Source organism: Aspergillus piperis (assembly GCF_003184755.1).
Source record: "Aspergillus piperis CBS 112811 unplaced genomic scaffold BO85scaffold_10, whole genome shotgun sequence".
In the NCBI taxonomy this organism is placed as follows: Eukaryota; Fungi; Ascomycota; class Eurotiomycetes; order Eurotiales; family Aspergillaceae; genus Aspergillus; species Aspergillus piperis.
The window spans coordinates 19,871-42,967 of record NW_020291600.1 but is presented as its reverse complement, the minus strand read 5'-3'; the positions used below and the strand labels follow the sequence as shown (position 1 = coordinate 42,967).

The 23,097-nt window shown below is 51.8% G+C and overlaps 8 protein-coding genes across 8 annotated transcripts; 4 read left to right on the top strand and 4 right to left on the bottom strand.

Moving 5' to 3' along the window:
• The first annotated feature begins 91 nt into the window (after positions 1-91).
• On the top strand, positions 92-1,539 carry BO85DRAFT_449687 (acetolactate synthase regulatory subunit). The gene is made up of 2 exons (XM_025660207.1): positions 92-1,016; positions 1,088-1,539. Exons 1-2 carry the CDS (start codon positions 217-219, stop codon positions 1,263-1,265), a joined length of 978 nt encoding a protein of 325 aa, XP_025514882.1. The 5' UTR covers positions 92-216; the 3' UTR covers positions 1,266-1,539.
• BO85DRAFT_449686 (uncharacterized protein) lies at positions 1,505-4,904 on the bottom strand. The gene is made up of 5 exons (XM_025660206.1): positions 3,826-4,904; positions 2,816-3,772; positions 2,449-2,766; positions 2,214-2,395; positions 1,505-2,052 (listed from the first exon to the last, which is right to left on the bottom strand). Exons 1-5 carry the CDS (start codon positions 4,643-4,645, stop codon positions 1,711-1,713), a joined length of 2,619 nt encoding a protein of 872 aa, XP_025514881.1. The 5' UTR covers positions 4,646-4,904; the 3' UTR covers positions 1,505-1,710.
• A 716-nt stretch (positions 4,905-5,620) lies between these two features.
• Positions 5,621-7,285, top strand: BO85DRAFT_449684 (DUF3984 domain-containing protein). The gene is made up of 2 exons (XM_025660205.1): positions 5,621-5,798; positions 5,865-7,285. Exons 1-2 carry the CDS (start codon positions 5,793-5,795, stop codon positions 7,134-7,136), a joined length of 1,278 nt encoding a protein of 425 aa, XP_025514880.1. The 5' UTR covers positions 5,621-5,792; the 3' UTR covers positions 7,137-7,285.
• Positions 7,286-8,734: 1,449 nt separating this feature from the next.
• BO85DRAFT_438821 (cut8/STS1 family protein) lies at positions 8,735-9,757 on the bottom strand (the record flags this gene model as incomplete). The annotated part of the gene is made up of 2 exons (XM_025658690.1): positions 8,735-9,597; positions 9,679-9,757. 2 exons carry the CDS (start codon positions 9,755-9,757, stop codon positions 8,735-8,737), a joined length of 942 nt encoding a protein of 313 aa, XP_025514879.1.
• A 2,020-nt stretch (positions 9,758-11,777) lies between these two features.
• Positions 11,778-15,704, bottom strand: BO85DRAFT_449681 (ATP-dependent RNA helicase MTR4). Its single transcript, XM_025660204.1, has 5 exons — positions 14,785-15,704; positions 13,670-14,731; positions 13,022-13,617; positions 12,400-12,965; positions 11,778-12,311 (listed from the first exon to the last, which is right to left on the bottom strand). The coding sequence occupies exons 1-5, from the start codon at positions 15,641-15,643 to the stop codon at positions 12,131-12,133; spliced, it is 3,264 nt and encodes a 1,087-aa protein (XP_025514878.1). The 5' UTR covers positions 15,644-15,704; the 3' UTR covers positions 11,778-12,130.
• A 202-nt stretch (positions 15,705-15,906) lies between these two features.
• On the top strand, positions 15,907-16,693 carry BO85DRAFT_29090 (cytochrome c oxidase VIIc family protein). The gene is made up of 3 exons (XM_025655265.1): positions 15,907-15,959; positions 16,021-16,198; positions 16,265-16,693. Exons 2-3 carry the CDS (start codon positions 16,021-16,023, stop codon positions 16,510-16,512), a joined length of 426 nt encoding a protein of 141 aa, XP_025514877.1. The 5' UTR covers positions 15,907-15,959; the 3' UTR covers positions 16,513-16,693.
• Positions 16,694-16,874: 181 nt separating this feature from the next.
• Positions 16,875-21,423, top strand: BO85DRAFT_478150 (Elongator subunit IKI3; the record flags this gene model as incomplete). Its single annotated transcript, XM_025662881.1, has 9 exons — positions 16,875-18,012; positions 18,066-18,158; positions 18,208-18,767; positions 18,817-18,970; positions 19,027-19,369; positions 19,420-19,664; positions 19,717-19,850; positions 19,905-20,184; positions 20,257-21,423. The coding sequence occupies 9 exons, from the start codon at positions 16,875-16,877 to the stop codon at positions 21,315-21,317; spliced, it is 4,008 nt and encodes a 1,335-aa protein (XP_025514876.1). The 3' UTR covers positions 21,318-21,423.
• On the bottom strand, positions 21,285-23,037 carry mvd1 (diphosphomevalonate decarboxylase MVD1). The gene is made up of 2 exons (XM_025657045.1): positions 22,877-23,037; positions 21,285-22,812 (listed from the first exon to the last, which is right to left on the bottom strand). The coding sequence occupies exons 1-2, from the start codon at positions 22,945-22,947 to the stop codon at positions 21,669-21,671; spliced, it is 1,215 nt and encodes a 404-aa protein (XP_025514875.1). The 5' UTR covers positions 22,948-23,037; the 3' UTR covers positions 21,285-21,668.
• Positions 23,038-23,097: the final 60 nt, after the last annotated feature.

Sequence of the window (23,097 nt, the reverse complement as noted above, 5' to 3'; positions counted from 1 at the left end):
ATAAAAGTCGTCACGGGACAAACGAAATCCTTACCGCCGAGACTGAGTCAGCGCCCCGAGGTCGGAAGGCCGCCGCGTATAAAATGCAATGCGAAGTTCCAACACCTGCGGACTTTATTCTCCGCGACCCCAGAAAAGCCCTGCGAGGATCTCCGGACTTTGTTGCCTGCCACTTTTTCCCACAAAAGTGCAGGCCTTAATCCGTCGCCGGCGATCATGGCTTTCCGGCGTCCTTTGATGCTGTCGACGACAGCATCAACGCCTTTCCTGTCCGTTGCGAGCCGTACCTCACGCCTGGGGGCAGCCTCCCGATTCAGCACCAGCACTCGGGTCTCTTCCTCCTCCAGCTCGACCTCCGCCCTCGCCTACAAGGCCCTTCATCGCCGGTCTCCCCTCCCTCTCCCCGTCAACGATGCCTCGCCTCAATGGGACGCCCCCACGGCCGTTTCGTCCATTCTCTACGAAACCCCTTCCGTCCCCACCAACCCTCCCAAGCGCCATATCCTGAACTGTCTGGTGCAGAACGAGCCCGGTGTCCTGTCCCGTGTGTCCGGTATCCTGGCCGCTCGTGGCTTCAACATCGACTCCCTCGTCGTCTGTAACACCGAAGTCGAGGATCTGTCTCGTATGACTATCGTCTTGCAGGGTCAGGATGGCGTCGTCGAGCAGGCTCGTCGTCAACTCGATGATCTCGTCCCTGTCTGGGCTGTCCTCGATTATACCGATTCCGCTCTGGTGCAGCGCGAGCTCCTCCTCGCCAAGGTCAGCATCTTGGGTCCCGAGTTCTTCGAGGAATTGCTGCAGCACCACCGCGAAATCACCACCCCCGGTGAGCAGACGGAGGGTCAGAAGGACAAGGCTGCGCAGGTTGCGAAGACCGAATTCCACCCTCGTAATCTGCCCCATTCTCAGGCTTTGAGACACAAGCATGAGCATCTGGATGCGATTACCCGTCTCACTCATCAGTTCGGTGGAAAGGTGCTGGATATCAGTACTAATAACTGCATTGTTGAGGTGTAAGTTACCCGTCCCCATGAGTCATACATACAATTTCCCTGCTTCTCTTGATTCTGATGATATGATATAGCTCCGCCAAACCCTCCCGTATCGACTCCTTCATGAAGCTCATCGGCCCCTTCGGTGTCCTCGAATCCACCCGTACCGGTCTGATGGCTCTGCCCCGGTCTCCTCTCTTCGAGCCCAGCGAGGAGATCGAGAAGGACGCCGCTGACGTTGTTGACGCCAGCACCCTTCCCCCCGGTTAAATGTATTCGTCTGTGCGCTTTTACCTATCTATCTATATTATTATTATTATTATCTATATCCCGCAATGTAAAAAGCACAACCACAATGTACTTCATCCGTTTCCTTTTGCAGAACCTTTTAAGTTCTACCTAATGATATGTTGTAAATTCTCGCATTCAATGATTGGCTCGTACTCGGTGCAGAGTTGCAATTCATATGAATCTTGCGTTACTGTGACTACAAATAGCATTGCTTTCCGTTGAAATCCAATAATACTCAATTCTGTATTGAAAATGAGTCATCCGTATCCTAGCGAACAGTCCAGTAAACCAAGTAAGAAACAGCCTAATTACCCCAACGTCAAAACGCCTGTTCTTTTATTCCTAACGCCGGTTCAGATTGGATGAGAAATGATTCAAGCCCGCTTATGAAAACAATAACCCAAAAGAGCAATAGAATAGACTCCTAAAGTTTGACTCGCGCCTTGATACCCTTGCCATGATAAAACACTATATCCCGATAGTGTTGAATCTGAACGCCGACCTTCGCCACGGCATCTAATCCAAGAGTGCCTCCCAGCGCCTTCTTTAGCGCATCATAGCCAATACCGCCGAGGTTTAAGTCCACGGGCAGCCGGGGTGTGACTGAGATACCCGGTGGCACGGGGAACGGCACCCGGTAGTCGATGGTGCCAACTTCCTCGTCGCCTTCGTAGAACGCCTGCGCGTAAACCGAAGTGATGTCAATGGTGGTGTTAGGAAACGGTGAGGACAGTGTGAACTCGGCCGTGGAAGACCAGAGGTGCATCTAGTAGCAGCACTCACGCAAGTTAGTCTTCCTCTTGTCTTGAACGGAGCACGTGCTCCGTGGATAAATGCCTCGTCATGGTTATGTTTATGATAAAGTGATGAATGTGTGCTTGTTTATATGCCATGTTCTGAGACGATATCTATGAAAGTAGATAATACCGTAGCTCCTTGGATGAACCCTTTCTGGTCATCATCAGGGTCGTCCCCGGCACCCGGGGCATGAGGCACGGGTACCCGAGGAATCTGGATCTCGAGCCCTAATTTCGACAGCGCCTTCCCGAGTTTGGGTAGTCCCGGGATGGTTCCCTCATGTGTCCGTACTGTAACAGTTGTGTTGTATCCTGCGACTATGGTTAGGAATCGGAGGTGGAAGAAGAGGCTCTCTCGAGCTTACCTGAAATATACTTGGAGAGCAGCTCCCGGCCAGCAGCGACGCCAGTCTCCCCATCCAAAACAAGTGGGCTCCATGTGAGGTCCACGGGGAGACCATCATTGGCGCCCGGGGTAATGGTAAGATCCTTTGCCGTGATATGTCCGACTCTAGAACCATTGAACAGAAGCAGGAAATCTACCGATGGCACGAATGCTGAGTACGGCGAGGGATTGGTCACGTTGACCAGAGCCTTCACCAGCAGAGACGAGGCAGTAGTAGTTCCGAGCTCTACCGATGCAATATGCGGGCTAAATTCGTCCAAAGAGCCTCCGTATGGGGCTACAGAAAGTCAGTCGATAGGCAAGGGTGTCAGCTAGATACGACTTACGCTTAACCACAATCTCACCCTGCGCGGGTATCTCACGAACAGCAAAAGTGCCCAGCCCCGTGGTGACTTCGGCGTCTACACTGGCGGCAACATCTAGCTTGACCCGTTTCCCTTGGAAAATCAAGTCTTGAAGAACGTCAGTCAAAACATCTTCATCCGTCACTTCAAGCGGCGCTTTCTTGATCCCAAAGTCGACGTATAGCGCTGGTGAGCCATCAACATCATCGAGCAGAGTCGAGTTTGCAGCCTGCCATTTCCGTAAGTTCAGGATCCCGAGCTTATTGCCGCCGTAATACACGTCAGCAGTAGCCCGGACCCTGGGGACATCCAACTGAAGTCCCAATTCTTTCGGCAGCCCAATGAGCACTTTCACCAACGCAGATACCGTCGGTTGTGATTCGGGAGAATCGGGTTCCGCAAAGGGATCTGGCAGGGTGAAATGCACGTCCGACATTGTGAAGTTCCTGACGAGATTGTCAAGGGCATGCCCAGTGAAACTGAGCGGCACCGTCACACTTTTGAGAATATCTACCACCCATCCAGGAGTAGCTAGAGAAGGCGGGTCCGCTCCACGGACATAGACAGTGGTTCCATCTCCATGAATATAGCTCTTGACTAGGAAATCCAGAGGGGAGCCCTTCATCCCTGGACACACTCTGGTCAAGTCCTCAGAGAGTCCTTGTATTACGCCAGCGACATCAACTGATGTTGGCTGGCCAGGAGTAACCGGAAACCCGCGAGTCGTAGCAGCGGCTACCCGAATTGGGGCATCACCTGGAGAGCAATTCGGGACCAGTACTTCGAACCCCAGTGGAGGAATATTCACTGCGAATGGTGAATCAAACTGGACAGCGGCTGAGGCATCAATTGCCATTGCGCCTTGCTGTCCTGGGTCTTCCGCATCATGGACGTTAAGATTCGTGATGTTGACAGCGGGCAAAGAAGGAAAGTCACCCTCTATAGTCCGAGTTAGAAGCATATACAACGAATGGGAACCATGTGGAACCAACCTTCAATGGTGAGGGAGTCGGAAAGGAGCTGCTGGCCCAGGCTGAGGAATCCCGACTTGATATCAAGGGTTGCTGTTCCTCTGACCGTCAGCTTCTCGAGCTTCCCATTCAACCAATCCAATGCCACGTTGTGAATTCCCTCGAAGTCCCCAGGCACAAAGTCTGCCAAGAAATTGACATGGTTTACATGACCATTCTGAATGCTGACCTTGACGGAAGGCAGGTTGGCCGTGCCTAGAAGAACGTTCCCATACTCTGGGAGATATAGTTCGACTTCCGACTGGCCGGATTCGGCCTCCCTTCCGATCCAAGTGACAAAACGACCAATGTCCCGCACTGGTTTCTTGTGTACGCGCCGCGCATCGAGCACCACGTCCCCTTGTATCCGAGCTTGAAGGCCATCTGCAGTGGCTGATTCAATCGAGACATTGGTGGGCTTAAAGACCACCGCCTCCTTGGCGTATTCCTTGACGGCCGCTGGGGCGATAAAGGCGAAAATGAGGATGGCGACTACAGCAGCCACAGTAAGGAGAGCACAGAAGATGGGCCATCGTATACGTCCACGGCGTTTCTTGAGCGTCCCACTGGAAGAGAGACTTCGAGGTCGGACAGACGACGGCCTCCTGGAGCCGGTCCCGCCATATCCCAGGAGATCGTCATCGTGACGGACTAGGAGAGGGGTGGATTCAGAAGATAGCTCATACGGACCCGGCTCCGAATCTGGGGGATGGGAAGCTTTGCCAATGGACGTTGGGGAGCGATGAGGCGAGATAGGTCGTGGCTCTTGCTCTATCAGAGGCCGGCTTGCCTCCTCAGCCATGGTGGCTGGGCGCTAGGGAGCGGGGAGAAGATCGGGGTTGGGGAACGACAGAATGGGCACACTCCGAAGAGCAACTAGAGAGATGAAGACGAGTTGTGGCAAGTTGGATGAAAGTGAGTGCTTGGCAGAGGGGAGGGGGGGTAATCGGAGGAAATAAATACGTAGCGGGAAGGCAAGAGAGAGAGAGGCAATGATGGGCTGAGGGAATGGCGTTGGAAGGAGTGACAAGTTGACAGGGCAGAGTGATTGGGTACGTGGAGAGCATCCCGGCCAGTCCAGTCCAGTCCGGGCTGATCGTCAACGTAAGTAAGGCTGGTCCGGGCGGTGTGGGGATGGCATGGCATTCATTCACTTTCCTCCCCATCATTTATCAGGAAGTCAAGGTGAGGCAGATTCTTACTAACTCATCAAATGATTCGATGATCTGCTGGAATCGGTAAGCCCCAGATCTTGTTGCTGCCCTACTCGGAGATTTTCTGAATCATACTGGGATTATCCAGGCAACCCGATTTACTTGGTCGAGTCCCAACCAAATGCGGGCCAGTAAGTAGTACATACCACTTCGCGTCACTATAAATACTATACTGTCACGAGCTGCTTGGTAGGGGATTATATACTTATTTTATCAGTGTGGATTTGAAGTCAAATAAACTACCTTCAGAGTGGAGCCCTGATGTTCATGATTAATCTCAATAGATTGCATAAGCCGGAGTAGTGCGGTACTAGATACTAGTCAACAACAGATAGCAGCGACCAGTTAAGATAGATATTGGATGACGAGTCAGTAACGCCCTTTCCATCCAACCATGCTTTGCCTCAATTAAGCTTATAATTAGTGAACCTGTAAGCAAGAGATCAATGGATATCTTTTCAAGATCACCCCCCAAAAGGTTGTTGGAGTCAAGTCATCCGGAAATCATGAAAATGAATGCCCGCATTTTCACATGCCATTCCGCGCACGGGCGCCCCCTTCAAGCTCCAGCCGAAGGTGGTTCGATCTTCTCCTCCAACCCCGACGATCATCACGATCTGGGTTTAATAGCCCATTGTGCCCTCTCTCCATCTTCATCAATCTTCCCTCCTCATTTGTCTCGAATACTTCCCCGCAAAAGATCTTCCGGTGACCCCGTGTGGTCCTAACGCCTTCATGGATGTGAGTGAACCCTTGCCCCAGATCCACCCACACCCACTCACTAAACTTTCCCCATCCAAACATCAGTCTTCACAATCTCAAGGCGGGTTTCGATCACGCCGTTCATATCCCGCCTTACACCATGTATCTCTATCTCCGCTAAACCCTCGATTCCCCATCGACGACGACGACGATACCGATGCCCCAGACTACTTCTCTCCTCGCCACGACATCCCCGGCACCCCCAACGCAACCAGGACCTCGTATCTCTCTAGTTTCTCCGTCCCCGGAACCCCAGGCGTCCTATCCCACTCTCACTCCCGTAGCGGGTCCCGCGTTCGTCGCCATTCCCGAAGCAAGAGCTCCACTCGCATCCATTCCAGTGACACCAATCTACAGTCCCGGAGCGTGGCCAGTCCACTCCATCACCAGCAGAATGAAGAGCTCCGCCGGAGCAGAACACGCTCCTCCCGGCGTCACCCCGATGCCGCCGCCCACCATCACAATCCAGATACAGAATGGATGCTCCGTGCAGGCATTGCCCTCGCATCCTCGACCCGCGAAGAAAAGGGTCAAAGCTGGCTCGTGAAGCGACAAAGCTCAACCAGCCTCGTCTCAGACAGCCATCAAATCGATCTAGACAGCCAGCAGCAGCAGCAACAGTCATGGGCCTCACGAAACAGCACCCGTCGTTCTCGATCCGGCATATCCACACCTGCCGCCTACTCTCGTCGAGCCTCTCGCTCAGGCCCAACAAGCCGCAGATCCAGCAGACCCGACCTGGCCATGACCAGTCTCGACATAACCCGGTTTTCCAGCAGACAAGAAAACCCCACTACGACCAGCAGCAGTGGCCTTCACACCCCCATCGAAGAACAAGCCCGTCACATGCTCCCCGATTTCGTGGACGAGCGCATCCGCGCCGAGATGGCAAACATAGCCGACGAAGAAGATGAAGAAGAAGAAGACAACCTCAGCTTCACAACCACCTCGGACTCACTCCTCGCCTCCGAAGACGAAATCGACGAACAAGAATTCCAGCGTCTCACCCGTGAACGAGGCTTCGGACTAGGCAGCTGGATCGACCGAATGGTAGAATGGACCTTATTCGGTGTCGACGACTGGCCACTCTCGACAACGACAGCAACCACCGCTCCACCGGCAGTAATATCAGGAGGGGCCATCAATCACGACCCTCAGTCTCTCATGCACGACAACATCCATTCCCAAGAAACAGACACCATATCCATAGCCACCGAGTCAGATATCGCTTCCATAAGCGAAGAGAAACCCGGAACTCGCGGCGGGTGGGAAGATGCCGGGTGGTTGTTCAGGATTGTGAAACGGGCATTGTCATGAACGGGAAAAAAGTAAAAACGAAACATAACAGGACTACTTACAATACTTTTACTTCCATAGCTATTGTCTATCTTATCTAAACCATGGATGGATCCCCTCTCTTCTTCGGGAAAATACAATCACCACTAATAGCAAGGTATATATATATATATTCAAAATATATGAATAGGGCAACCAATAACATCAATCAAGTAGTAGTAAGCATGATCATTGAAAGCTGTCTATGTAAGTGCTTACCTAAGTAAATAAGCACAAGAATTACTACATACTAAGTACATGTTGACTTCATCAATTCCTGATTTCTCATCCTGCACGACGGTCTGCGAACACGTAAGTGCATACGTAGACCACCCTCCATGCTGACATGGCCAGTGCCAGAGTTTCATTCGTGGTTAGCCGTACCGGCGGGTTGACTGATTGATAAGTAGGCGTGTACTAGCAGTAAATTACGTAGCTATGGATGCTGGTTGTTCACGGTGTCTGTTTCATTAAAAGTTGCTAGCCACTGAAGGTATCAATACCGGTTGTGGACGGAGAGTTAAGGTCTGTCGGTGGGATAAACAAGTTCAATGCTTCAATACTGGCAGTAATAGCAATAGTATTAGTTTCAGTTGTTTAGGTAGATATGGGCATATAATGCGATTGCTATTCTAATTTCAATTTATGATATACTAGTAGCATACAAGTAACCCCATAACTAGGTGTATTGCCGTCGCATGAATGTTGACGATGGCGTGGGCCTGATTCGAAGGCGCATGTGTACCCTTGGTTCTATTGAGCTGCTGGTGAGGCAGGATATATTTCTGCAGTGCGAGGTGGGTTTCCCAATTGTGGAACATTAGCAGGAGGATGAATGATCAGAGCACAAGGATGTAACGAGAGTATCAGTTGGTTGATAACCCGAGACGGCTCGGGAGGGTTGGTTCTCGTGGTATTGTGACTATCTGGACAATGATGCTCCCTTTTGTTCTTATGCTTTACTGACATGTAGTGTAACCCGTCCCACCAAATGAAAGAGGCCTCCCAAAACCCGAAGAAGAATATACCTGACACCAGTGATATTAAGGGGAAAATAGTAAAGGGTATACAAGATAGGGCAAAGACAAGGAAAATGCAGCTAGGCTGAAAGAATGAAGCGGTTTTTTTCCACGGCGGTTCGAGTATATATCGCCGAGACAGAAGGAGAAGAACACATGAAGTGGAAGGAAATGATGATAGAAAGGAATGAAAGAATGTACCATGCTCGGCTGTGACAATGCAGAATCATGGTGCAATTTTGGGACGAAATGAAGGATCCTGGGCCTTGATCTGACAATCTAGAAATCATGGGGTTGGCGTCCAGAGATATGACACAAAAAGGGAAAAAGGAAAATAAAACGAAAAAGAATATGTTTGCTTGCACACAGTAAACGCCAAGCTGACCCTCAACTCTAGTTCATGCAATAGGTAGTCGTGATCGTATCATACGTGGACGTGCACGGTCGAGGATTCGGACAGAGCCCTGAAGATTTGAAGGGCGGGTGAGAGTGTCGCGAAATTGATGTGATGGTTGAAAATGAGGATAAAGGCGGATTGCGGTTGTCGATGGCTGACCGGATTCACCATGGCCCAACCTTGACGGGGGTGCCGAGCCCGTATGTGCCCGACAGGAGTTGCTCCCGGATGGACCCAAGGTCATTGCCGCCTGGGCTTCCATAACCTTGGGCATCCGGTCTGTGCATCCATCCTAAACTGGAACCCAGCTCGTTGACGGCTGCCTGCAGTTTACCGCCCGAGTTGTGATTGTGCTTCGCCAACTTCTGATCCCAACCACCGTACTGTAACTGAATTCCCCCTCCACGCTTAGCTGCTTCCCGAATCACCAAAATCCAAGCCTTGCAGATCTCGTCGTATGCGGAATCCCGCTCGAGGTTGTTCTGTGGTGTACTCCAACGGGGCAATGCGTGAATTATGTCGGTCGCACCGTCCAGGTAACTCAGAGAAACAGACGACTGCGTCTCGTGAGGCGGTAAGAAGTGTGGAGTGAAGTCGCTCAAAGCATCTAGAAGATTTCCCAGTGGTTGTCGGACACGATTGTATGCATAATCTGATTCGGAGTTGCCACCGAGTGGGAACGACGACTGCAGGGCGGATTCGTAATGTCGAAGGACTTGAAGGGCAGATGCCACACTGGGTCGAGGTGCTGTGTGGACTACTTCATCGACCAAACCTGGATGACGCTCACACACAGTCCGGAGGATGCCCCGAAGAGCGTCTGTGTCCAAGGTCTCCAGCAGTCGGGGGAGAGCGAGAGGCCGCCCGCTGACATTTGGACGAGCACGCTTGATGTTGCGGTTTACTGGGAGGGTTCTCGGAGTCAAGGCGGGAGAGTTGGTAGGTGACGCTGACATTCGACCATCGTGATCATTCTCATCGTCGGCTTTCCGTTTGCGGTTGTTGGGAGTGTGAATGGGAGTAGACACTGATATCAGTCAGTCATCAAAGGTCATATAACAAGGGAGTCATCATCGAATGCACTGGAGGAAGATGGGGCAAGACTTACTTGGACGGGAGGGAGAAGGACGGGAGTATTCGTAAAAGTGATGAGGAGGCACAGGTGGTGTAGCCACCAAGCTGTTCATGATGACCACAAACAGCTGGATGGCAAAGGGAGAGGGAGGGGAGGGAGAGAGGTAGCGAGAGATGACGGGGGGGAAAGCAGAGATGGAGGGACCAAAGGTCAGCCAGGAGCACGAGGGAAAATATCAAAGGGAGGAAGGATAAGGAAAGCGAACAAGCAAGGGAAAGACGGAGTGCAGGATGGAGGATGAAGGGGAGACTTTCTGAAGTGGTGGGGAAAGAGAGAGAAAGACTGAGCGAGAAGCGGTGGACAGGCGGGTTGCGGGAGGCAACGCGGGCCTGAGATGCATTTCCCGCGGATCCATGACTCTGACTTGAAAGTCTGTGACTGCTCTTTCTCCTTTACCCTTTACCCACTTGCCTCAATGTGATCCACCCATTTCCACCTTGGAATCCTACCCTCTTCCTCCCTCCTGATTTGTGGCAAAAAAAAACCATATTATCCCAGGCTCTGCGCCTGCTGCATCTAACCTGGCCCTGCTCTGCACCACTTACAGCTCCCCAAGGTCCGCATGACCCCAACTCATCAAGCGTCAACTCTAAAACCGTCCGATAAACGGAACATCTTGTCAATGACTGAAACAGTCAACCGGACTGTTCCACCGCGTGGCCGTCTTGGGATACGGGACCAACCATTTATCAATATCCCCTGATGCTACCATCATTTCCAAATTTTCATATTTGCTCATCCAAGCTCGCAAATATCCTTTCAACATGCTGTGCTTCTCGAAAAACTTTACATGCTAACCCTGTGACGCTGTTGTGACTATGTCTACGTCTGCAGTCTCAAATTTCTGCCACCCCGGATTAACATTCATCTGCACTCTTTACCCCAGAGCAGGAATGATCCTCAAGCTGTAACCTGGTCAACCTTGCAGATAACGAACCCTGGGGGTCTTGGTTTAGTGGAACATTGAACTAACGTTGTCCAGCTACCCTGGTATCCGGAACTGGGTTTTATCAACACTGCTCGGGTCTAGTTCTGCTGCCTCCTTAGTCTGCATATATGCCTATACGTCATTGGAACTAAGTCAACGCCTGGCTAAAAGATTAGTCCAACTACGAACTCATATCCTGAACCCAGAAGATCCCGGGGCGGGCTTACGGTCCAACGCCATGAAACTTCCTAGTAACTTCCAGCGAAACGCCTCATTTGCGGTAATCAGCAATGAAAAGGTGCTCGTCTGAAACATATTCCCGTTGAACACAGCATCATGGTAACCTCGCCGTATTCCAGACATTCTCATTGAACTATCCCCAAGCCACTCAGTTGACAGGTAGGCGATGGACAGGTCTGACACTTGCTCGTGTCTGGACTATTGGTCTGGGGTTATCTTTCAACCATCTGAGACCGTGTCAGGTCGTAGCAGGTCCAAGAAAATTCCGATGGCTTACTGCTGCAAACGACAACACCGAAAGCATAGACCCCCTGGCTCTGGACTATCTGACATATGATCAACCATTTGTAGAATTGTATCACTTAGTATATTCTTCATATGAAAAAAAGAATAAGACCGAACCCACACAATAGCACAGCCAATCGCAAAAGAACCACAAGAAAACAATATTGCGCCTCCACCCAACACGCATAGTAAACACGCATATTAGCACCAACCTTCCCTACTTCTCACACGATTGAGACGAAGTAAAGCCCCCAATCAAAACCAAGCCAACGCCCAGCAGCGTCAAGCACCGACAACCCTGATCCAAACACAAAGAAAACATACATACACTGCAACATTACCAAATCTTTCTATTTCCCCAGTCGTTCGTACGACAAATACAGACCGGGGGTAAGATTACCGGTCGTTGGCTTCAATTTAAATGGACCGTGTCTGAGTCTGAGTCTGAGGGTCCTTGGGATGCCTAAACATCACTCACATATGTGCACATGGAGCAGCAACGGAGCCGATTTCTGGGTACGGAGTTGCGTTGGAAGACGGATAAGATGTATTTTAAATAGAAGGTGACACTATGTGGCATGGGTACTACTGGGTACTAGTCTAGATAGATGGAAGTGAATGATGATGATATGAAGCCTAATTGATACTGTCGCTTCTTGATGTAGTCTAGAAATATTGTTGTGTACATCTGATGGGGCTCAGGTAACAGAAAGCAAGTAGGAAAAGTAAAATGAAAAACGGAATGAGATATCTCATTTACAGATAGTAAGAAAAAGAAAAGGTAACGAACAACAAAGCCAAATCCTTTTTGGGAAGCCTGACGCCAGAAAAATGCGACCACCCAGACATACCGCGCAAACCATCCTTTACAACAGAGGTGATGATGATGATCATAAATGAGGAGGACAAAACTGACCCAAGGGAGAAGATAGATAGATACAAGAACTACTAATGATAGGTAGCAGCAGTACCTTAGAGATACAAGGACTGGGCAGCGACAATGTCCCTGCGCACCTTGGTCAAGGCTGTCTCGAATTTACCCTCCAAATCTTCGCTTCCCATGACCTTGGCTGCCTGCGCCATCTGTCGGAGACACTCTTCCAATCGGCGGAAGACGCGAATCAAACTGCCTTCGTAGACGTCGGTCATTTTGCTGCATTAGGGAGAAAAAGAACCAGTCAGCAATCTAATACTACCACGGAAAAGAAAGACGGCCGCGAATGGTGGACATTAAAACTTACCAGATGTCAGCAAAAGACTTGCCGTTCGCCCATTCGAAGATGACCTCCATCAACTCCCAGTGGAAACCTTGCACGTATTCCTCCTCGTTGACCGCCAACTTGGACTCCTGGGAGACCTTGGCGACGATCCGAGCCTGCGCTTGGATCTCCCTGAGGGGCTTCGCGAGGTCATCCCGTGTCAGAGCAGGGGTCTCCTTGGTCTTCTCTTCAAAGACGAAGACGCTCAGGGCAGATGCCACTTGCTCTGGCGTAAGGTTATTGAAGAAACCGTTGAAGAGAAGTTCACTGAGCATCAACTCGTCACCTGTACTAATCTCACAGGCAACGCGCGCCTTCAGTTGTACAACTTCGGCCTCATTGATAAATCCGAATCGACGAAGCACACGCTTACGGCATTTCAATTCTTCGAGTTGCATGATTGCCATAGCCTCCGAGATCTTCTTCTTGGTCTCCTTGATCTTGTTTCCCAAATCCACCTTCTCGGAGTACTGATTGTATAGTTCGGGTAAACGTGGCGACTCGTGCAGGGGATTGGAGAGAAGACGGGACTCCAGAACCTCGATTTTCTACAACGTCGATTAGCCAACAGTGTCACTTCTTTTGTGAAGTACTGGATACTTACCCTGAGCGTCTTTTTGAACTCGTCATCCTTGATACCCATGTTCTCAATAGGATCAAGAGTGGCAATGCCATCCGGGAAGCGCTTCTTCACTTCCTCCAGGGTGTTCTTCAGGTTGTTCCGTGTGTCATTTGGCTTCAAGTCTTTGGGAAGACGGAGGCAGACATGCGCAATGCTCTGGATACAGCTGAGAACAACTGGCACGACCTCCATGCGGGATTTTTCATCCTCCTTGGGTGGTCTGACGCCAGCTGGTAGGTCCTCGAATGATTTGGTGCCCACGGAATCTCCGTCGGCAATGTTGAGGAGCACATCAACCACATGTTTCTGATGATCGTTGTACTCTTCAGTCGCATTCTTCGGTGGCTTGCGATGCTTCCAATTGACAACGATACCCCACCCAAACTCCATGTCCTTGTGCTTAATCTGAACCAAACGCCCGGGCGTCATGTATGACAGGCAATGCTCGGGATGGCTCATCACTGCTTGGACATCATCGCCGAATTTGCGGAGCTGTTTACGCAGATCGTAGTACTCGCGGATGGTTCCTTCGTCGGGAATGTTGAGATTGGCACGCTTCTCCTCCATCTCCGTGAGTTCTATAGCACAGTTAGCAAGCGACATGCGATAAAGCTGGGTGTAAGGACGCACGTTTCTCAAGCTCTGCGACACCGGCGGTGTTCTGGAATTGGTAAAAACACTTCTCCAACATGAACTCAGGTGAGATGCCTTCTACACGCATGAGGTTAAGAATCATGTTGTAACCCAAGTGGAAAGCCGAATTAAGTCGATCCTGTTCACCACGAACAATTTCCTTCGCCACGGCGGGGTCCATCTCCTCACCGACCATCATGATAACGATACCGCGATCATCAAGACCTCTTCGACCAGCACGGCCAGACATCTGGATAAACTCTGAAGGTGTGACCCAACGCTGGCTGAAGCCGTCGAATTTCCGAACGCTTGTGAAGACGACAGTTCTCGCAGGCATGTTAAGACCAATGGAGAACGTTTCAGTGGCGAAGAGTACCTTGATCAGACCTTCCTGGAAAAGAATCTCAATCGTCTCCTTGAGGATAGGGAGCAGACCAGAGTGATGGACGCCAATACCCCTGCGAAGAAGAGGCAAGATATTCTGGATCTGGGGCAATCCCCTGTCCTCCTCGGACAACATTTCGATCGCGCTGTCAAAGACCTTCTGAACCATCTCTTTCTCAGAATCGTCGTTGAAGGCCAAGTTCTTCATTTGCAGAGCACAGCTCTCACATTCGCGCTTGCTGAAACTGAATACAATGACAGGGTTCAGGTTCTTGAGCATGACCATCTTCACGATCTTGAAAATGTCGCTCTTTTCCTGGGTGCCACCCTTGTTCAACCTCTTGTCCTTGCCCTTTCCTTTCCGCTTGGCCATCGCATCTGACGGGTCGTCGCCCCTCTTGTCGGCGATACTGCTCATGGCCTTCTGGAAATTCTCCTCACGGAATACTCCCTTCTCATCCACAACAAGATGCATACCTTCCGATCCATTGGGGAAGAAGTAGTGTTGTAGTGGCGTCGGCCGGAAATCGGTATAGACGACGTGGCAGGGTTGGTTGTGCATCTTCGTTACCCATTCGGCGAATTGCATAGCGTTAGGGATGGTGGCAGACAAGAATACATATCGAACCTTGTCGGGCAACAAGATAATGGTTTCCTCCCAGACCACACCTCTGACTATAGCGTAAATCAGTATCCAGTAAACTAAGGCGGAGATCGATTAGACATACTCGCATCACGCATATAGTGGATTTCATCAAAAATGACCCAGGCAACTTCGCGCATAATCTCAGAACCCCGGTAGAGCATGGACCGCAAAATCTCAGTGGTCATGACCAGGCAAGTGGCTGTTGGGTTGATGGTAACATCTCCAGTCATCAAGCCCGCATCTCCGAATTCCTCGGCAAACTCTCGGTACTTCTGGTTACTCAAAGCCTTGATCGGACTCGTATAGATAACTCTCTGGTTGTTCTTCAAACATTGCGCAATGGCGTACTCGGCGACCACGGTTTTTCCGGCACTAGTATGAGCTGAAACCAAGACACTTTCTTCTCTCTGGATCGATGCAATCGCGACTTGCTGGAAAGGATCCAAAGTGAATGGCCACACTCTGGCTGGGGTCTCCGGCGGCTTGTGTTCGGAAATGGGCACGTATGGGTACTTCGGCGGGATGGCGACCTGATGCCGCACCTGGTGGGACAACTTGACAGAGGTCGAATCGTTGACACCTTGAAGGCCTGCCGATCCCGCGACTTCGCGCTCCTGCTCCGTCTCGAATGAGTCCGCTACCACAGGCTCCGGTTCCTTCTCGAGGCGCGGGCGTTTCGCATCCGGTTGTTCATTGTTGTCGGCGGCGGGGCTTTCTTCGTCCTCCTTCGCTTCTTCGACTTCTTCTTCGACGGCAGGCGCATCCGTGATCTCAATATCCTCAGGGGTTTCCGTAGGGTTTTCCGTAGCAGCACCGTCCTCCTTCACGTCGCCATTGACCTGTCGCTTCTTGCTCTTGTCTTTCTTCGCTCGTTTGGGAGCTCCGTCCGCAGGCCTAACGGCCTGAGGCTGGTCCTCGAAGACGTCGAAAAGCTCATCCATCGTCGACAGTCTGCCACAAAGGACGCGGGAACGCAAACTGGCCTGGACGGGTGGTTGACGTTCTGCACCGTCTCACAGAAGAGCGATCGCACCGAGAAATTTCAATGAACCCGTGAAGGGAAGCGGCGTGTGATTGGCCCAGACCTCGCAAGGCGGTGAATGGCTGCCGGCGAAACTTGCCGTTCGGAATAGTGAATCACGTGAGCGGACAGCCGGGGAGCAGCCGGGAGTATCGTTCCACTCGACTTGCTCGCACCTCCGCCCGTTGATATCAGTAGGATTGTCTCGACCGTCGTGCTTCTCTGCCTCATTCAAAGTGGGTGAAACCCATTGTTCTCCATATCCCATCCAGTCAATTGCCTCTAACCCAGCTCAAGATGTACGCTGCTACCGCCCTCCGCGCCAGAATGGCCACCTCCTTCGTTGCCCGTCGTGGCTTTTCCACCACCCGCGCTCAGCTCGGTAGCCCTTACCACTACGCCGAGGGCCCTCGCTCCAACATTCCCTTCAACCCCCTGACCAAGTACTTCTTCTGGAGATACTGGGCTTTCATGGGTATGTGGCCCAATTGGTTGCTGTGATTGTTGCGACTCGGACGTCTTGCTGACTTGCTTACTCTAGTCACCGGTTTCGGTGCCCCCTTCGCCATTGCTGGTATGTTGCCATTCGTCTTGCGGCAGTTTACGTTCGTCTATCTAACCCATTTATTCCTACAGTCTGGCAGACCTACAAGACCCGCTAAACGCTCTCTCGTGCTGTATTTCCACATGCAATGGCATTGTTGGGCATTGGCGGCTGGTCGAAAATGTATCCTACGTTGGAAGCGCTCGGAATTTGTGTATAAAGCTAGAGAATTTATTATGCTCTGATTCAGGAAATTCCCGGGGTAAAATTCACGCCAAAAACATCTGTAGTTGGGGGACGAAGCGCGGTGTGGTGGTGGTTGTCTGATGCCTTATTAGAATATGGATGAAGTCATTGGTCGATTTTTTGTCAGTAGGAAAATTAAAATCTTTGGCTCGGCTTCTGATATGATATTGTTCGCAATTCCGTGGGCGACGCGCGTGAAGGAAAATAAAACCTACGCTTGCAAAATCTAATAGTCAACTCTATGAGAGTAAATTCCCTCTAGATATTATTTTTGCACTTTTCCTTTTCCCCGTTCATTCTTTTTCCCCAGTGAAGCTTCCGTCGATTCATGGCGGCGGGGTAGAACACTACTCTTCAAAAGATGCGCAACCTCAAAATCGTGCGCCTCGCCGAGGTGCAGCTCCAGAATGAGCTTCCTTTGACAGCAACAGCTTGGGATACAGCTTCAGATGCTGTCGTTTGCACATTTGGACCTTCTGCGTCCCAGCCAGTCATAGAGCTCCGCAGAAAGCGTCATGACGCCTATTTTTCGGCCCCCGTAGGGGCGGATGCATTTGAAATCATCGCATCCTGGGATGCGCCATGCCCACTACCAGATCTGGAATGCGACCGGGTGCTCTCCCTGCACTACTTTGCTGACAATCTCACTGCCTGCCTGGTGCTGGAAGGAGGTGACATCGTCATTGTCCGTGAAGAACCCCTTCCCGGCGAGGACAAGATTGAGATTGTGGGTACTGTTGATGTTGGTATCACAGCTGCTGCATGGTCCCCCGATGAGGAGCTCCTGGCCTTGACTACAAGAGCCAATACATTCCTTTACATGACGAGAGAATTCGAAAATGTTGCCGAAATTACTTTCACGCAGGAGGACCTCCGCGCCTCCCAGCATGTCTCTGTGGGCTGGGGAAAGCGCGAGACCCAGTTCCAGGGTAAGCGTGCTAAGGCTCTTCGTGATCCTACTGTCCCCGAGAAGGTGGACGAGGGTAAGTTGAGCGCTAGTGATGATGGAAAGACGACCATTAGCTGGCGTGGTGATGGTGCTTACGTCGCCGTGAACAGCATCGAAGCTGGCGTTCGACGTGCGATCCGGGTTTACTCGAGAGAGGGAACCTTGGATAGCATCAGTGAGCCAGTGGATGGACTGGAAGGTGCCCTCAGCTGGAGGCCTTCTGGCAACCTTATCGCCGGTATCCAGCGCCGCGAAGATAGAATCGACGTGGTCTTCTTTGAAAGGAACGGCTTGCGCCATGGAGAATTCACTCTCCGCCTGACGGAGGAAGAACGGTCGACCTGGGCTTCGAATATTCATTTGAGCTGGAACGTCGATTCAACGGTGCTTGCGGTGCAATTCCACGACAGAATCCAGTTCTGGACAACCGGCAACTACCACTACTACCTCAAGCAAGAGATTGCAATTGGAGTGAACGCCGAATATCCGTATCCGTTCTCCTTGAAATGGCATCAGGAGAAAGCTCTACGATTTATTGCTGGGGCTTCAGGTAATTGAAAAATTGCAAATACCTTCTATGGCCTATTTTCTAACTCGTTACAGGATCAATGTTGGATGTGGACTTTGTTTTCGACGTATCTCAGGGATCCACCACCAGCCCGGACGATGTTGGCGCTGTCGCTGTCATCGATGGAAGTAAGTCTCACCACCATATATATTGGTTGAATGTAGCTGACGGCGAAAGAAATCCTCAAATTGACTCCTCTGAGGCTGGCGGGAGTTCCTCCTCCTATGGCTCACAATGAGCTGACACTCGACTCGAACATTGTTGATGTGGCATTCAGCAAGTCGGGAACGCGGATGGCTGTTCTTATGAAGGATCGGTTCTCTATCTTCCTCTGGTCTCTCAAAACGAGACCTGTTCCGTCCCCAATCCTCGAGTCGAGTTATCCGTTGTCGGATGCGCCTGATAGCCGGCCTCGACAGATTGCCTTTGTAAACGAACATGAAGTTTACATACTCAAGGACGATGGCCCGAACAATACTCAAATTGAACGCACTGCTTTGGAGACACGCACGACTCAGGTTGCTTATCAGGCAGCGGATTCGGAGCAAATACTCTCAATGTTCGCCTCCCTCGGACATGAAGCCCTGTGGTTCTCTCACGTTAAGGCGCCTAACCAGCCGGTCACCTACTCCTATGTCTCCATGCCTTCCTCCGAGGAGTTCCAGATTCTACCTTGGCTTGAAAGCCCAACAGTTGATACATACTGGGCTAAGGCTGCACAGATTTCTGAGGACGAGGTAAGCCCTTCTCAGGACTTAGAATACTTTCATAGCTAACTTCTTGAAGCACGTTCTGGTCTCCATGACCAGGTCCGGTTCCCTGTATGCCAACAAGCGACTCCTTGCGAAGAATTGCACTTCCTTCCTTGTAACTCAGGCCCATATCCTGTTTACAACTTCTCTTCACCTGATCAAATTTGTGCACTTGACTACAGTGGAAGGTGAGAATATCGACAATTTACCAGCCATATCAACATCAGCTAATCTAAGTTTCTAGATATGGACATTCCTCCGGACACCCCTGAAACAGATGAACGATGCAGAAGCATTGAACGTGGCGGACGTCTAGTGACTGTGATGCCCACAACCTTTGCTGTTATCCTGCAAATGCCCCGCGGAAACCTCGAAACCATCTATCCCAGAGCTCTCGTTCTGGCCGGTATCAGAAACTTCATTGACCGCAAGAACTATCGGGCTGCATTCTTGACCTGCCGTAGTCAGATGGTGGATATGAATATTATTCACGACTATGCTCCGGAGCAGTTCATGGAGAACATCCAATTGTTTGTGGATCAAGTAAAGAAGATTGATTTCATTGATGAGTTTATCTCCCGTCTTAGGTATGCAAAACACCTTGTCCTTCAAGGCATACTGGCTGATTACTCTCCAGTGAGGAGGATGTTTCCCAGACTCTCTACAAAGACACCCTGAAAACACCCAAGGCAGACAACGCGCCGGCCGGAATTGTTGCAACAGCACCAAACAAGGGCAGCAAAGTCAACAAAATCTGCGACGCCTTCTTGTCTACCTTGGAGAAGCGCATTGACACCAACCTGCACAACCTGATCACTGCGCATGTCTGCAAGTCGCCACCAGATCTCGAGTCCGGTCTGCAGTTGGTTGCACGCTTGAGGGGTTCGTACTCCAAACTCCTAATTTTCCTACTCAATACTTACCTGTCTCGCAGAACAATCACCCGAACAGGCAGACGACGCAATCGAGCACATGTGTTTCTTGACGGATGCTAACCAGTTGTACGATAACGCGCTGGGGCTCTACGACCTCGAACTCACCCTCCTCGTCGCCCAGCAGGCCCAACGGGTGAGCAAGCATCTGTATCCCAACCATCACAGCATACTAACTAACCCGCACTAGGACCCCCGCGAGTACCTACCATTCCTGCGCAAGCTGCAGCAGCAACCCGAACTTCGCCGCTACTTCGAGATCGACAACTACCTGGGCCGGACTTCCAAGGCGATCAAGCATCTGCACGCTCTGAACGCCCACGATGAACTCCGCGCGTACACAATCAAGCACGTCCTTTACAAGGACGCCATCGACCTCTACAAGTACCAAGCGGAGCAACTGCGCGAGATGACCCACCTCTACGCCGATTACCTCTTCGACCGGTCCAAATACAAGGAAGCAGGCATCGGTACGTACCCAACAACCACCCCTTACCCCCAATCCTCACCCACCAAACTAACCTTCTCCTCCTCCCATACAGCCTATGAATCCCTCGAACTCTACACCGACGCCTACAAGAGCTACCACCTCGCCCACCTCTGGCGCGAATCCCTCTACTGCGCAATGCTCGTGCCCCTCACATCCACGGAGCTAAGCGCGCACGCCACGGCCCTGATAAGCACCCTAGTCGAAGAATCCAAAGACTACACCTCAGCGGCAACTATCCATGCGGACCACCTGCACGACATCCCCGCGGCATCGCGTCTCCTCTGCCGAGCTTCCAAGTTCTCCGAGGCAACGCGCCTCCTCACCCTGCACAACCAATCCGCGCTAATCCCCGAGATAGTCGACAGCGGCCTCGCCGACTCAATGGGCAGCATGACGGACCTGCTCGCGGACTTCCGCTCGCAACTCAACGCCCAAGTGCCCCGGATCCGCGAACTGCGCATCCGCCGCGCCACCGACCCGCTGGCCTACTTCGGCGGCGACCCTACCCTGGGTGACGGTGCCGCGGGGGTGGATATTCCCGACAATGTGTCGTTGGCGCCTACTGACGCTTCGACATTGGCGGGCCGGTCCATGTTCACGCGGTATACGGGCAACACGGGGAAGACAGGGAAGACGAGCTCGTCGCGCCACACGTCGAAGACGCGGAGGAAGGAGGAGAGGAAGCGTGCGCGTGGTAAGAAGGGGACTGTGTATGAGGAGGAGTATCTGGTTAATAGTGTGAGACGGTTGTTGGAGAGGGCGAATTCGACGGTCAGTGAGGTGGAGGCGCTGGTTGATGCGTTGTTGAGGAGGGGGATGAGAGAACGGGCGGTGGCGGTGGAGAAGGCGATGAGTGAGGTGTTGAAGTTGTGTAAGGAGAGTCGGGAGGAGGTGTTTGGGGCTTTGGTTGCTGAGGCTGTGGGCGGTGCTGATGGGGAAGGTGCTGGTGAGGGAGAGAATGGGGCTGGAACTGCATTTGGGGAGGATGGAGTGCCTCATGCTACTGGAGGACAGAGTGTGTTCTGGGATAGTGTTACCGCTACAGCAAATGTTGGGAAGGGGAGGGAGGTGCCGGCGGTTAAGGAGATTAAGTTGTCGGCTTTGTTGAACTAAGGGGGTTCTCTCTAGGTGTTATTGCATTTCATAACGTTGTTGTTCTTAGGTTTCACCAAAAAGTCATACATAGATCATTATAAAAATTCATGAAATCCGTCATGTGTTTTGGTTTATATTATTAAATGAGTATGCAAAAAGAAATGTTGAAGTGGCCCGGGAAAAGAAATTATTTATATTATATAGAGCGATGATGGCCTCTTATCGTCCGCGGTGCTAGAGGGAGTGATAGTCTGGGAAGCTGCGCAACAAATGCAAAGCATATGGGTATCTTGAGGGTTTCCGATGTGCGGGGACCCTCTGTTCGTTTAGTTGCTGGTGTTTGAATTCTCCCAGAATGCGATGAAGCCTCTAGGCAGAAAGGATATCGCCCTTCTCACTGACAAGATGCTGATCCACCGAGATAGGACCCTCGCCAACACCGGTCAGGATCACACGGCTCACACCATCCTGGAGCGATTCCACGGTGCGGGGGTCCACCTCATCCAGGGACACGCCGGGGGTGGTAACGTCCTTAAGAGGCGTGTAGAAGGGACCTTCCCAGCCCTCCGCCTTCTCACCAAGGATAGCCTTGACGGTACCAGCAACAAGCTCGGTATCCTTCTCAAGGTAGTAGATGACAGCGTTCGGGCCCGCATCGTAGGTGTAGGCGCAGACGGTCCGGCCGACGGCGCGGTTGATGTCATGGACAAGTCTGACGGCAGCGCGAGAAACGTCGTTCATGTAGAAGATCGGAGGCCATGAGTCCAAGCAAGTGGCGTGGAAGCCGTTGGAGTCGCGCATCGTGATCTCTGCGAAGGCGGGGAAGTCACGGTTCTGAATGGCGGTCTCGATGGCAGCCATCCGCTCCGGAACAACAGTGTTCGCCCGGGTAGCAAAGAGGTTCGAAGTAGCGACGGTCGTCTGCATACCCTCAGTGCTGGGAACATCCTTCTTTGCGGCACTGACAACCAGGATGAGGGCACGCATTTCAGGCCAGTGAGACTGCGGCGCAACCTCCTCTGCCAAACTATCGCTTCCATCCTCCAGGGATCCAGCGCGCCAGGCGACATAACCACCCATCAGAGAACGGCAGGCAGAGCCAGAGCCCTGACGAGCGATGCGGCTCAAATCACGGGGCGACTGGGGCAGCTGGTAAAGGTCTGCCACGGCGCGAACAAGGGCCGCAAAGCCGGCAGCCGAACTGGCGAGACCGGCGGCGGTGGGGAAGTTGTTCTCGGAGACAATGCGGAGAGGGAAGGTGGACAGCTTGGGCAACGAGGGGTTCGCATCCTCGAGCTCACGACGGTGAGCGCGAAGGCTGGCCAGACAAGCAAGTGTACGCTTGGAGGATTGGATGTCTTGGGGCTTGCCGTTCAGGGTGAGCTCGTCCTTGGCGGGGTAAAAAGGAGCGCAGGAAGCGGTGGTGAGAGTGCGGAGGGAGCGCTGCGAAAGGGTGACGGAGAGGGAAGAGTTCGTAGGAAGGTTGAGAACAGCATCGCGCTTGCCCCAGTACCTATTGAGGCACAATTAGATTCCACCAAACGTGCGTATGATCGGATACAGAGTGGGAGGCATACTTGATGACGGCGATGTTGACAGGGGCGGTGGTGGTGGCCCGGAAGACCTGACTGTCAGCGGGAGCAGCCATTGTAGGACTATTAAAACAAGAAAAATACACTTGAAGAGACTTGGAGATAAAATATATCAAAAGGAAGGAAGATAGAGAGAAGCGTTCAGGGGCGAAGGCTAAAGACGAGCGACGAAAAGGCGGGGGATTTCCATGTTGGGAAAGTTTGGG